The sequence below is a fragment of the Chiloscyllium plagiosum genome, unplaced genomic scaffold (assembly GCF_037043375.1).
Source record: "Chiloscyllium plagiosum isolate Xiang-an unplaced genomic scaffold, Cpla_swu_hap1 HiC_scaffold_53X, whole genome shotgun sequence".
In the NCBI taxonomy this organism is placed as follows: Eukaryota; Metazoa; Chordata; class Chondrichthyes; order Orectolobiformes; family Hemiscylliidae; genus Chiloscyllium; species Chiloscyllium plagiosum.
The window spans coordinates 11,330,300-11,344,750 of NW_028270191.1; the positions used below are offsets into that span (position 1 = coordinate 11,330,300).

General features: G+C 42.8%; 1 protein-coding gene across 2 annotated transcripts in view; it reads left to right on the forward strand.

Moving 5' to 3' along the window:
* Positions 1–4,650: 4,650 nt before the first annotated feature.
* The window catches only part of LOC122543384 (tumor necrosis factor receptor superfamily member 5-like), a 59,490-nt gene continuing 49,689 nt past the window's right edge, over positions 4,651–14,451 (forward strand). Inside the window, exons 1-2 of one of the 2 annotated variants that reach the window (XM_043682062.2) lie at positions 4,651–4,876; positions 14,271–14,364. In XM_043682062.2, the coding sequence (XP_043537997.1) occupies positions 4,847–4,876; positions 14,271–14,364 (124 nt within the window). In that variant the 5' untranslated portion in view covers positions 4,651–4,846. The remainder of the gene's footprint in view (positions 4,877–14,270; positions 14,365–14,451) is intronic. The other variant, XM_043682063.2, reaches the window with a different exon arrangement.

The window sequence follows — 14,451 nt, forward strand, 5'->3', positions numbered from 1 at the left end:
GGGCTGGCAAGTCAAAACAGTTGTTAATGCTTATAGGATCCTTGGGTTTATAAATAGAGGCATAGAGTATAAAAGCAAGGAAGTGATGCTGCAGAAAAACCAAAGAACTGAGGAAGCTAGAAATCCAAAACAAAACCAGAAATTGCTGGAAAACCTCAGTAGGTCAAGCAGCATTTGTGGAGAGAAATTGGAATTAATGTTTTGAGGTCCAGTGACCTTTCTTCAGAAGTGATGTTACACCTCTAAAAATCATTGGTCAGACCACATTTGGAGTATTGTGTTCAGTTCTGGGCACCTTATTTAAGGAAGGATGTTAAAGCCCTGGATAAGTTTCAAAGGAGATTTACCAGAACAATACCAGGAATGAAGAATTTTATATACAAGGAAAGCAATAGAGAAATTAGGGTTATTCTCCTTGGAGCAAAGAAGATTAAGAGGTGAAGTTTTAATGATGTTTTCTAAATTATGAACAATTTTGACAGGGTAAAGAAGGATATTCTATTTCGACAATTTAGCATGTCTAACTAGGGGTCACAATTTCAAGACTGTCAGCAAGAGAGCTAGGAGTCAGGTGAGGAAAAACCTTTTTACTCAGAATTGTTAGGATTTGGAATGCGCTGCTTGGGGGAGTGATGGAGGTTTCAAAAGAGAGCTGGCTATACATTTTAAAGTGATGAATTTAGACGGCTATGGAAATAGGTCTGGTGAATGGGAATAGCTAACTATGGACTCTAGGCTCCTGCAGCAGAAGCCAAGAAATGAATGAACCCAGACTGTGTTGTGATAGAATGATGTAAATTGTTACACGTTATGAATTTTACTCTACCACATGCTGCTAATTGCCAAAGAGGCTTGAAGGTGAGCCAGTATATATAAATAGTGGCTAAATTCTTAGTTTATGTATTAAGTTATTTGTATATAATACTGTTAAGCTTATTACTATGCATAAAGAAGATAGCTAGTGTATAGGGGATTATTATCTATGTATGATGGGCAATGCAGTAACTCAGGGAGTTAGGCTATCTGTCTGAGACTTGATGCATGTCTGCATGAGTGCATGGTCTGAACCTCTGATCTTATTTTCACTTGACACTTCAAGGGATCAACAGGAGAATCTGTGGTCACCTGGCAACAGACCCAAAATTTGAGATTCTAAATTGACCTAGAGCGAGAGAACTCAGGTTTGTCCTGACAGAAAATTGGCCAAACCAAATTAAACTGCAGCCAGCACCTATCAGTGACAGAGAACAGTGAAAACCAAGGTCAAAGATGTTTGGGGGAACCAGTTACAAACAGCCTGAAGGTTGTGTATTGGAGAAGTGCCAATCAGACTTTCTGGCATCTTGACTGCCTGAGTGTGCACTTTATACCTCCCTGGCATGGCCACAGTGGAGTATTGGCACGACCCCATTGGATGATGGGGTCTAGCTCATGACCCCATTGCCCAATGGCCACAGACCATTCTGGAAGTTGTGGACCAAGGAGGATGAAGACTCAGTGAAGACTCGACATGGCCCACCAGCTTTTCACCTACAAGCATAGATCTTTTCTTGTGCTTTTCCCTGAGCTCAATTCTTGCACAGCTGCATTAGGTAAATATTGCTTATGGGCTTTTCAAACCCACTCTTAACTTCACTAATTTACTAGTAGCCCACCACAACTTCCAAAACTTTTACTGAGCCCTGACTTCAACACCTAGCTGCCTAATAACTCGTAGAACTTGGCCTGAGTTCTGACAGAAGGAGCATCCAACTGCTATTGGAAATTGTTGTAAACCATTGTTACCTACACTTCTAACAGAATCTACTATCTCTCTCTCTTTGCAATTCATTGTCTTGTCAGTCCCTGCCTTTTGAACTGCTCTCCAGTGACCCCTATACATCCTTAGTAACCTACTGAAAACTCTGCAATGAACACACCTCTCCAATTCAAATTGATGTCCCATCTCCTGGGAATGGGCTTCTTTGAAATCCATTTATCTCCTACAGTGAATGAAGAAACTGCTCAGAGCGTTTGCACATACACAGTCTGGAGACAGCACAATGCCTATGCACAGACACTCTGCCATGAGATACAGCAGCAGCACTGGCCAAAATTTTTCTCTCTATAGAGTTCTCTGATTTTAACAGCTGGATATTTGGAGTGGGGATGTTCTGCTAACAGAGGTGGGTGTTGCCTGCTCCTACAGCCTTGTCAGCAACACCCACTGCTCCTCCAGCCAAGAATCCCTTGTTTTTGTTTCCCCCAGTTCATCATCTTGAGGTTAACACGTATGTCAAATACAGCCTGAGTTGCTGAAAGGACAAACTGTGCATATACAGGATTTATTCATAAAAAGCTCATACAACATTGACACTGAACCAGATAATCAAGTGAGAAAGAACAGAGTTCATATTCGATTTACACCTGAACTGGAAAAGCAGTAAAGGTCATCCTCACCAGCAACAACATGACTAACCAGTGAAATAACATCAATAGCTTCACCAGCAAGGAACATCAACACTAAGGAGCACAACATTAGGAACATCAAGCAGATCTCCAGCATCACAAGGAGCAACAGGCACAATGTCATCTGTGCAGTGTGCCAACTCACCTCAACACTGAGAACATTGAATGACAAATCTAAATAACAGAGGCACAACATCCGATCACTAGTGTTACTGTGAACAATGTTTTTTCTGAGAAAAGAAAATAAACTACCAAAGACTCTTAAGGTGTTCAATTGCTCAATCGTTAATCGTCCTTACTATTGAAAAGAAAATTAATGATTGGAACAGTTATATTGGGATGGAGATTTTTTAAAAAGAAAGTATTTATAAGAGCTAAGAACTAATTGTCATGTGGATGTACATCAATGCTGAACAATGTTTCTGTCATGAAGAACTGTAAGAAACACACTCAATGAAGTTCCAGCATTTTCAGTCTCAAAGTGTAACTTCAAACTTGTGGGAAGGAATTTGGCAGCCTATCAGTGGGACCCAGGCTGTCCTGTATTTAAGGGATTCTCCCTTGTTTTGAATGCCTGTCCCTTAACAGGTATCTTTATTCCCATATTTCTAGGACAATCTGTCACAGAAATTAACCTCAGAGTCTCCTTTTATATTTGTCTCTTTTTTTTTGTGAGCAAGCAGCATTCATGTCATACAAGTGCCAGGCAATGACCATCACAATCTAATCATCAGTGATGTTACCAACATTGAATCTCCCACTATCAATTTCCATGGGGTTACCATTAACCAGTAGTTCAACGGAACTCGCCATAAAAATACATGGCATTCTGCCAGCACTAAACACATCTTCCCCCCTCACTCTCCTGTCCATATTTCGCAGGGATCATTCCCTCTGGGATACACTAGTCCATTCCTCGACCACCAACACCACCATCCTTTCCCATGGCACCTTCCCATGTAACCGCAGAAGGTGCAATACCTGCCCTTTCACGTCCTCCCTGCTCACCATCCAAGGGCCGAAACAGTCTTTCCAGGTGGAGCAGCATTTCATCCAATCTTGTGTAATTGTATTTGCTGCCGAGTGTGTGGTACTGGAAATGCACAGCAAGTCAGGCAGCATCCAAGGAGCAGTAGAGTCAAGTTTCAGGCAGAAGCCCTTTGTCAGGAACCCCTTCACCACTCCTTATGAAGGGCTTCTGCCTGAAACATCAATTCTCCTGCTCTTTGGAGGCTGCCTGACCTGCTGTGCTTTTCCAGCACCACAGTCTCGACTCTGATCTCCAGCATCTGCAGTCCTCACTTTCTGGAGAAAGTGAGGTCTGCAGATGCTGGAGATCAGAGCCGGAGATGTGTTGCTGGAAAAGCGCAGCAGGTCAGGCAGCATCCAGGGAACAGGAGAATCGACGTTTCGGGCATAAGCCCTTCTTCAGGAGGGCTTATGCCCGAAACGTCGATTCTCCTGTTCCCTGGATGCTGCCTGACCTGCTGCGCTTTTCCAGCAACACATCTCCAGTCCTCACTTTCTCCCTATCATATTTGCTACACCCAATGTGGCCGACTGTACATTGGAGAAATCAAACATAGATTGGGTGACACTTTGCAGAACATCTCATGCTCTGTGTGCAGTGTGACCTTGACCTTCCTGTAACAGATCGTTTTAACACAGGGTCCTGCTTGCATATACGCTTCTCTGTCCTCAGCATGCTACAGCGCTTCAAACTAGGCACTTTACAACCTTCTGGACTTGGTGAGTTCAATACCTTCACATTGTGAACCCATTTCTTTTAGCTTTACTTGTTACATTGTCTGTCACCATGAGTTCTCTCCCCTTCCCCTACTCCAGCGGGACTGTCTGTCCTTCCCAGTCTGGCACTTAGACACACCATTGTTCTCCCATTCTGATCACTTAATCTGAACTATGAACATCCTTTCTCCACCAGTACTGCCCTCCCCCACTCCATTGCATAAATGCTATCCCCTCCACACATCAGCTCTGATGAAGAGTCATCTAGATTAGAAACATTAGTTTGCTGTCTCCCCATGGATGCTGCCTGACCCACTATGATCACCAGCATTTGTTGTTTTCAGTCATTTGTTCTGACGTTGGCTACAAAAGCACTCCAGAGGCTAGGAACCCTGTGCAGAAGGCTCGACGTCTTACATCGCTTTAAATCACGTGGGGCAGACTTCAAGCGATTGAATGGGATGTTTTTATAGTTTGATTTTTTTTTGTTTAAAAATTGGGCAACTATTATTCAGTTTTCACATCCGTTTCTCTTTAAGTGCCTTGAAAGGTGACTAAGTTCGCTGTGGGCACTTTTTTCAGAACAATTGTGATTCCGCTCTTGTAACTTCTTCCGGTTTTGAAAAGATAGGCGCGGAGAACAGTGAGAAAAATGTTCGTTTCGTGGATTCTCAGTATCACGGTTTGTAGTTTTTTTTTCTTGCTATTCAGTATTCTTTCTGTGAAGTTTGACAGACTTTCACTTCAGGATCGATCCCATAGATCGCTGCCTTTTAGCTGAGAGCTAATTCTGACCTGATCTGGATCGGAGCGGAAGAAAGCCGAAAAGAAAATCCGTTTTTCTCGTAACCATTTAAAAAGTTCTGGCAGGACTTGGAACTGCTATAGGAATAGTGAATCTTCTATCCAGTTCAAACCGATTCAGTACTTCTAAACTAGATTGACAGGCGAAAAAAGACTCTTGTTATTTTAAAGTCTGACCTAAGTTTTTTTTTTGACCTGTGCATTGCCTTTCCTATCTCTCCGCTCCACCTTCTCCCCCATCCTATTGCTTTCCCAGCTCCATCCCCCCCTAGCCGCCTCCCATTTCTTTATAAGCCCCAGCCCACAAGCCTCATTCGTAATGAAGGACTTTTGCCCGAAACCTCTGATGCCTCCTGACATGCTGTGCTTTTTTTTAAGCACCACACTCTCGATTATGATCTCCAGTTTCTGCAGTCCTCACTTTCTACTAAAGTTTTTTTTTAGTCTGTATGGATTCATACTACTAATGTCCATTTATAGCCTCAACACAAAACATTTTAATTTTTCATTTATGTATAGGGAGAGGCTGAACAGGCTGGGGCTGTTTTCCCTGGAGCGACGGAGGCTGAGGGGTGACCTTATAGAGGTTTACAAAATTATGAGGGGCATGGAAAGGGTAAATAGGCAAAGTCTTTTCCCTGGAGTCGGGGAGTCCCTGGGGTCAGGCATAGGTTTTGGGTGAGAGGGGAAAGATATAAAAGAGACCTAAGGGGCAACTTTTTCACACAGAGGGTGATACGTGTATGGAATGAGCTGCCAGAGGAAGTGGTGGAGGCTGGTACAATTGCAACATTTAAAAGGCATCTGGATGGGTATATGAATAGGAAGGGTTTGGAGGGATATGGTCCGGGTGCTGGCAGGTGGGACTAGATTGGGTTGGGATATCTGGTTGGCATGGATGGGTTAGATGGAAGGGTCTGTTTCCGTGCTGTACATCTCTGTGACTCTATGTATGTGCGACGTGATTTTGTGTGAAATCTATTCTTCACGCTCTTGAAGCTGGAGATGAGTTTTATTGTTTACGTTTTTTAAAATAATTTTCATAATTTGATTGGTAAGTAGTAGGTAAAGTCAGATCAATTATTTATGACCTTTATCTCTTATTATTTGTAAGGTCTTTTTCTGGTTTATAGTTTCTAAGGGTTGTGCTTTGTAGTAACAATGAACAGGAAAGAAGGGCCCTGGGAAATCAATATTATTTAATGTGAAGTGTCTTCCAAAAGATTTAATCTTAAAAGTAACTCAAGGCAGTAGAGTTTGAAATTGTCATGTGCTCCTCCTCTGTATGGGAAGCTTGGGCTCATTTCCAGTGCATGGAACATTCAAAACAAAGTGGATGAATTAGTCATGCAAATAGCTGTAAATGGGTATGATATAGTTGAGATTATGGAGACATGACTGTAGGATGATCAAGGATGGGAACTGAACATCCAGAAGTATTCGTTATTTAGGCAGGGCAGACAAAAAGGAAAAGGTGGTGGAGTTGCATTACTTGTTATAGAGGATGTAAACACAATATTGACGAAAAATATTACCTCTGACAATGTAGGAGCTGTGTAGGTAGCATTGAGAAATACCAAAGGCCAAAACAAAATTAGCCAAACTGCAGTGGTGATGTTGGGAATGGCATTAAACAGGAAATCAGAGATGATGTAGCAAAGGAGCATTTTTATTATGGGTGACTTTATCTTCATGTAGATTGGGTGAATCAAATTAGTCACGATACTGTAGAGGTTTTTTTTTTTGGACCAATACATTGAAGAACCAACTAGAAAACAGCTTTTGGAGTGCTGCTCCTTCATCAGGTAGCTGTGGAGCAGGACCATAAAACACAGAATTTGTATGCAACTGAAATGATATATTGAACAAACCTAGATTGCTGTTAAGTCTTTCGTCTTTTTGAATGGGTTGCATAAGTCACATTCTCAAGGTAACTTAAGGTTTTATTTAATAAAAGTGACATCTCAGCTCAGACAATGCATTAAAGGTGTAGGTTAGGATCTGTCTGTATCCTGATCTTGAGTCAGACTGGTTCTATTTCCAAAGTGGAATTCAATGCACTGTCTGAGCTGAGATGTCACCTTTTTTTAAATAAAATCTTAAGTTATCTTGCGAATGTGACTTAAAAGAAGTTCTGGGTTTTACATATTAATGAACCGACAACCCATTCTAAAAAATGAAAGACTTAATAACAATCTAGGTTTGTTTGATATATCATTTCGTTGCATGACGCTGTAATCTTTTGCTATAAATTGTCTTATGGACCTGCTCCACAGTTACCTGATGAAGGAGCAGCACTCTGAAAGTTAGTACTTCCAAATAAATCTGTTGGACTATAACCTGGTGTTGTGATTTTTTTTTTAAACTTTGTCCACCCCAGTCCAACACTGGCTCCTCCATGTAATGAGAAAGGAATAATGATAATGTGTGAGCGACCATGATATGATCAGATTCTTCATCAAGATGTAGAGTGAGGTAGTTGATTCTGAGATTAGGGCCCTGAATCTTTAAGGGAAACTAGGATCGTATGAGGCGTGAGTTGGCTTTGATGGACTGTGAAATGTTACTGAACAGAATGACCGTGAATGGGCAAATGGCATACATTCAAAGAGCAAATGGGTGAACAGCAAAAATTGTTTATTCCTGACTGGTGCAAGAAGTCAGTGGCCAAACCGTGGCTTACGAGTGAAATTAGAGATAGTTTTAGATGCATAAAAGAGGCATCCAAGTTGGCATGAAAAAACAATAGACTTGAGGCTTGAGAACATTTCTGAAGTTAGCAAAGGAGGACCAAGGGATTGATCAAGAAGGGGAAAATAGATTGAAAGTAAGCTTGCTGAAAATTTAAAAACTGAGTGTAAAAGTTTGAGAGATATGTAAAGAGAAACAAATTGTTGAAAAGTAATTTAGGTCCCACACGTTCAGAAATGGGGGAATTTATAATGAGGAACAAAGAAATGGAGGAGCAGTGCCAGATGGTTGGAGGGTGGCAAATGTTGTTATTCCCTTGTTCGAGAAAGGGAATAGGGATAATCCTGGGAATTACAGACCTGTCAGCCTTACGCCAGTGGTGAGCAAAGTTTTGGAGAGGATTCTGAGGGACAGGATTTATGATTACTTGGAAAAGCATAGCTTGATTCGAGGTAGTCCATATAGCAAGGTTTGTGAAGGTTTGTAGCTCAGGGTGTAGGGTTTAGGGTGTAGGCATTGTGGTTGGAGTGCCAGGCCTCTAGGAATTCTCTGGCATGGCACTCCAACCACAATGCCATAAACAAGCACATAGATCTAGATACCATCTGTCAACCCCTCAGAAAACGAACAGGAAATGACATCACCACAAACCCCAGGAACCCCATCCAGGAGAAAGATATATAAATAGAAAGCAGGAGACAACAGCTTCGGTTCACTTGGAGGTCGCCACTGATGATGTTACCTAGCCAGATAATGAAACATCTGGATATCAAACCTACAGCTCAGCGAGCAAACCTACACCCTAAATAGTCCGCATAGCTTTGTGAGGGGCAGGTCATGCCTCACAAGCCTTGTTGATTTCTTTGACGATGTGACAAAACACGTTGACGAAGGATGAACAGTGAATGTGGTTTATATGGATTTTAACAAGGCTTTTCATAAGGTTCCCCATGGTAGGCTCATTCAGAAAGTAAGGAAGCATGGGATACAGGGAAATCTGGCTGTATGGATACAGAATTGCTGGTCCATAGAAGACTGAGGGTGGTGCTAGATGGAAAGTATTCAGCCTGGAGCTCGGTGACCAGTGGTGTTCCGCAGGGGTCTGTTCTGGGACCTCTGCTCTTTGTGATTTTTATAGATGACTTGGATGAGGAAGTGGAAGGGTGGGTTGATTAGATTAGATTACTTACAGTGTGGAAACAGGCCCTTCGGCCCAACAAGTCCACACCGACCCGCTGAAGTGCAACCCACCCAGACCCATTCCCCTACATTACCCCTTCACCTAACACAACGGGCAATTTAGCATGGCCAATTCACCTAACCTGCACATTTTTGGACTGTTGGAGGAAACCGGAGCACCCGGAGGAAACCCACGCAGACACGGGGAGAATGTGCAAACTCCACACAGTCAGTCACCTGAGGTGGGAACTGAACCCAGGTCTCTGGCGCTGTGAGGCAGCAGTGCTAACCATTGTGCCACTCATTGTGCCACTTATGTAAGTAAGTTTGCCGATGACAAAGGTCGGTGGAGGGCTGTTGTAGTTTGCAATGGGACGTTGACAGGATTCAGAACTGGGCTGAGAAATGGCAGATGGAGTTCAACCTGGAAAAGTGTGGATTGATTCACTTTGCAAGGTTGAAATAGATTGCAGAATACAGGGTTAAGGGTAGGATTCTTGGCAATGTGGAGGAACAGAGGGATCTTGGGGTCTAGGTCCATTGATCCCTCAAAGTTGCCATCCAGAGTTAAGGCGTATGGTGTGTTGGCTTTCATTAGCAGGGGGATTGAATTTACGAACCACGAGGTTATGCTGCAGTTCTGTAGAGCCCTGGTTAGATCACACTTGGAATATTGTGTCCAATTCTGGTCACCTCATTATTGGAAGGATGCGGAAGAGTGCAGAGGAGATTTACTGGGATGCTGCCTGGACTGAAGGGCTTGACTTATGAAGAAAGCCCTAGCTCCCTCAACCTATTCTCGTTGGAGCAAAGAAGGATGAGAGGCAACTTGATAGAGGTGCGTAAGATAATGAGAGGCATAGATAGAGTGGATGGCCAGAGACTTTTTTTTCACAGGGTGGAAATGTCTATCACGAGGGGGCATAATTTTAAGGTGATTGGAGGAAGGTTTGGGGGAGATGTCAGAGGGAGGTTCTTTATACACAGAGTGGTGGGTGTGTGGAATGCACTGCCAGTGTTGGTAATAGAGTCAGGTACATTAGGGATATTTAAGTGGTTCTTGGATAGGCACAAGGATGATAGTACAATGAAGGGTATGTAGGTTAGTCTGATCTTGGAGTAGGATAAAAGACTGGCACAACATTGAGGGCTGCAGGGCCTGTACTGTGGCTGTACTGTTCTATGTTCTATAATTTGCTTCTGCCTTCACAAAGGAGGATATGATGGGGAATACTGGGTTTAGTGAGAGGAGGGAACTGGAGCAAATTTGTAATACTAGAGAAATGGTGTTGGAGAAATTGATGGGACAGTTCCTACAGTTTGGAGGGTAGTTAATATAAAAGAGGGGTTGAGAGAAAACAGAATTATTGACCCGTGAGCCTGACGGCAGTAGTGATAAAGGTGCTAGAGTTCATTATCAAGGATTTTATGTTGGAGCACTTAGTGGTAGAATCAGATGCGGTCAGCATGGATTTATAAAAAGCAAATTCTGTTTGACAAACCTACTGGAATTCTTCAAGGATATAACTAGCAGAGTTGATTGGGAGAGTCAGTGGATGTTGTTTATTTGGTCTTTCAGAAGACTGTCAAGGAAGTCCCACATAAGCAATTAATGTGTAAAATTGAAGTGCATGAGATTAGGGTTGTTGTATTAAGATGGATAGAAAATTGGTTAGCAGACGGAGGGGAAAAAAAGTGTAAGAATAAATAGTCTTTTTTTTCTAAATGGCAGGCAGTGACCAGTGGAGTGTTGCAGGGATCGGTACTAGGACCCCAGCTCCTCCCAATATATGTTAATGATTAGGTGAGGGAACTAAATGAAATATCTCAAAATTTGATGGCACAAAACTGAGTGAAAGAGTGAGCTATGAGGAGGATGCAAAGGTGTTGCATTGTGACTTGGACAGGCTAAGTAAGTGGGCAAATGCATGGTAGATGCAGTGTAATATGGATAAATATGAGGTTATCCACTTTGGTAACAAAGATAGAAAGGCAAATTGTTATTTGAATGGCTGTAAATTGAGAGAGGGGAATGCTCAATGAGACCTGGGAGTCCTTGTGCAGCAGTCATAGAGTCGTAGTGTCATACAGCCTGGAAACAGATCCTTCAGACCAACTAGTCCACGCCAACAATGTTCCAAAACTAAACTATTCCCATTTGCTTGGTTTGAACCATACCACTCCAAACCTTTTCTATTCATGGACCTGTCCAAATGTCTTTTAAATGTAACTGTACCTGCATTCGACACTTCCTCTGGCAGTTCAGTCCACACACAAACCACTCTAGTTACCCCTCATGTCCTTTTTTAAAATGTTCTCTTCTCACCTTAAATATATACCCCCTCGTATTAAACTCCTATACCCTAGGTAAACAATCCTTGCTATTCACCTTATCTATGCCCTTCATGATTTTATAAACCTCTATAAGCTCATCCCTCAACCTCCTATGCTTCATTGAAAAAGGTCTGAGCCTATCCAGCCTCTTATAACTCAAACTCTCTGTTACCGGCAACATCCTGGTAAATCCTTTGTGACCCCTCTCCAATTTAATAATATCTTTCCTACAGCAGGATGTCACTGGAAGTAAGTGTGCAGGTGCAGCAGGCAGTAAAGAAGGCAAACTGTATGTTGACCTTTAATAGGGAGTGGATTTGAGAACAGGAAAAGGATGCCTTACTGCAATTATACAGGGTATTGGTGAGGACATAGCTGGAATATTGTGTGCAGCTTTGGCCTCCTTATCTGAGGATGTTCTTGCTGTCGAGGGAGTACAGTGAAGGTTTACTGAGTTGACTTTTGGGACGGTACGACTGGTGTATGAGGAGATATGAGAGTGTATAGGGTACAAGCAGGTAGGTAAAGTGTTAAGTTTTGAGAAACAAGAGGTTCAGCTGAGCATGACTCAGACCTTGCTTGCAGTTAACAATGGGGTGCTGGAGGCAAGGATGATGGGTTAACAAGGTGGAAAAGCATTCATAATGTAAAGCCATTTAACAATATTGGAAGTATTCAGTATGTAAGGTCAGTTTAACAAGGTGAAAAGTATTCATTATGTGAAGCCAGTTAAGGTTAAGACCATTCATTGTGTAACAGCAGATGGCTTAATCTTTACTATTGATGCTCGCTGACTGTAATGGTCACACAATCAATATGTATGTTGCCTTATCTGGATGCTCCTCCCTGTAAAATGACTATATAGTTCATTAAGACACTGCTGTTCCAGAGAAGACCAGGAACCCATGTCCCTGCGCACATGGGCAATCGTTCTCTCTCCCTCCAGGGCCCAGGATAAAGATGAAAGAGATAAAACTATACTGTGTCTCTGAGCATTTTGCTTCGACTTTGGGGGTAAAGGGACAACAGAGAGATTGAGTCGGTTAGGATTGTATTCACTGGAGTTTAGAAGAATAAGGGGGGAGTCTCCTAGAATTCTAACAGGACTAGACAGGTTAGATGCAGGAAGAATGTCCCTGACAGTGGGAAAGCGCAGAACTAGGATTCATAGTTGAAGGACTAGAGGTAAACCTAGGGATGGTCAACATGGTTTTGTGAAGGGCAGGTCATGCCTCACAAACCTTATTGAGTTCTTTGAGAAGGTGACCAAACAGGTGGATGAGGGTAAAGTGGTTGATGTGGTATATTTGGATATCAGTAAGGCATTTGATAAGGTTCTCCATGGTAGGCTATTGCAGAAAATGCGGAGGCATGGGATTGAGGGTGATTTAGCGGTTTGGATCATAAATTGGCTAGCTGAAAGAAGACAGAGGGTGGTGGTTGATGGGAAATGTTATGAGTGGTGTCACACAAGGATCTGTTTTGGGGCCACTGCTGTTTGTCATTTTTATAAATGACCTGGATGAGGGCGCAGAAGGATGAGTTAGTAAATTTGCGGATGACACTAAGGTCAGTGGAGTTGTGGATAGTGCTGAAGGATGTTTCAGGTTACAGAGAGACATAGATAAGCTGCAGAGCTGGGCTGTGAGGTGGCAAATGGAGGGTGTGGAAAAGTGTGAGGTGATACACTTTGGAAGGAGTAACAGGAATGCAGAGTACTGGGCTAATGGTAAGTTTCTTGGTAATGTGGAATGAGCAGAGAGGTCTGTGTCCATGTGCATAGATCCCTGAAAGTTGCTACCCAGGTTGATCGTGGTGTTAAGAAGGCTTACGGTGTGTTAGCTTTTATTGGTAGAGGGATTGGGTTTTGGAGCCGTGAGGTCATGTTGCAGCTGTACAAAACTCTGGTGTAGCCTCACTTGGTGTATTGCGTACAGTCTGGTAGCCGCATTATAGGAAGGATGTGGAAGCTTTGGAAAGGGTGCAGAGGAGACTTACAGGATGTTGCCTGGTATGGAGGGAAGGTCAGATAAGGAAAGGCTGAGAGACTTGAGGCTGTTTTTGTAAGAGGTGACTTAATAGAGACATACAAGATGATAGGGTGGACAGTGAGAGCCATTTTCCTCGGATGGTGATGGCTAGCACGAGGGGACATAGCTTTAAATTGAGGGGTGATAGATATAGGACAGATGTCAGAGGTAGGTTCTTTACTCAGAGTAGTAGGGGGGTGGAACGCACTGCCTGCAACAGTAGCAGACTCGCCAACTTTAAGGGCATTTAAATGGTCATTGGATAAACATATGGATGATAATGGAATAGTGTCGAATAGATGGGCTTCAGATCGGTATCACAGGTTGGTGCAACGTCAAGGTCCGAAGGGCCTGTACTGTGCTGTATGGTTCTATGTTCTTGGACTGAGATAAGGAGAAATTTCTTCACCCTTGAGAGTGGTGAGCCTGTGGAATTCACTGCCACAGAAAATGGTTGAAGCCAAAATATTGTGTTTTCAAGGAGGAGGTAAGTACAGCTTTTGTGGTTAAAGGAATCAAGGAGTATGGGAGGAAGGAGGGATTTGGGTATTGAGCTCAATTCTCAGCTATGATCACTGGGCTGAATTGCCTACTCCTGTTCTTATATTCTGTGTTTATGTTATAATTGAATATTGTGTTTTTTTGAAAATAAAAGAAACATCAGTTGCATACATCACAATCTGTGCTTCCTGTCTCATGTAAGATCACCATGTCAGCAAATGGGGTTCAGATGTAGCGACTCCCAAAGAGAGAATTGGGAGTCGCTACAACAGGTTCTTGTGAACAAAGTGGAGGGTGGGTGGGATATTAAAAGACGTGGGGAGTGTGGGATTAGACTGGGTGAGACAGTAATGGTTGTGGGGAGTGGCATATTATGGGATCTTCTCACTGAGCACTGTTTGTATGAGCGTAACCCCAGACTGCAAGGTCAGCATCAAGTCCATAATGTCATCCCCTGTGTGATCATGCTGCACTTGTAATTTTAGCATGAATATCTGACTGAAATGCTCATCAGTTGCTCTTTGTTAACCTGTACAGGTTGCAAGTTGTGTATTGTGCACCAGCCATCACCGTCAGTGTGGTGAAAAGGAGTATGAACATCTGGACATCTGCTGCCCAATGTGTAAACCTGGTAAGTCTATATTCTTGAATCTATCTCTCATGTTTGGGGTAGGGGGTGAGATTGGCCTTTCTGAGCTCTATGGCATTTGTTTAGCAA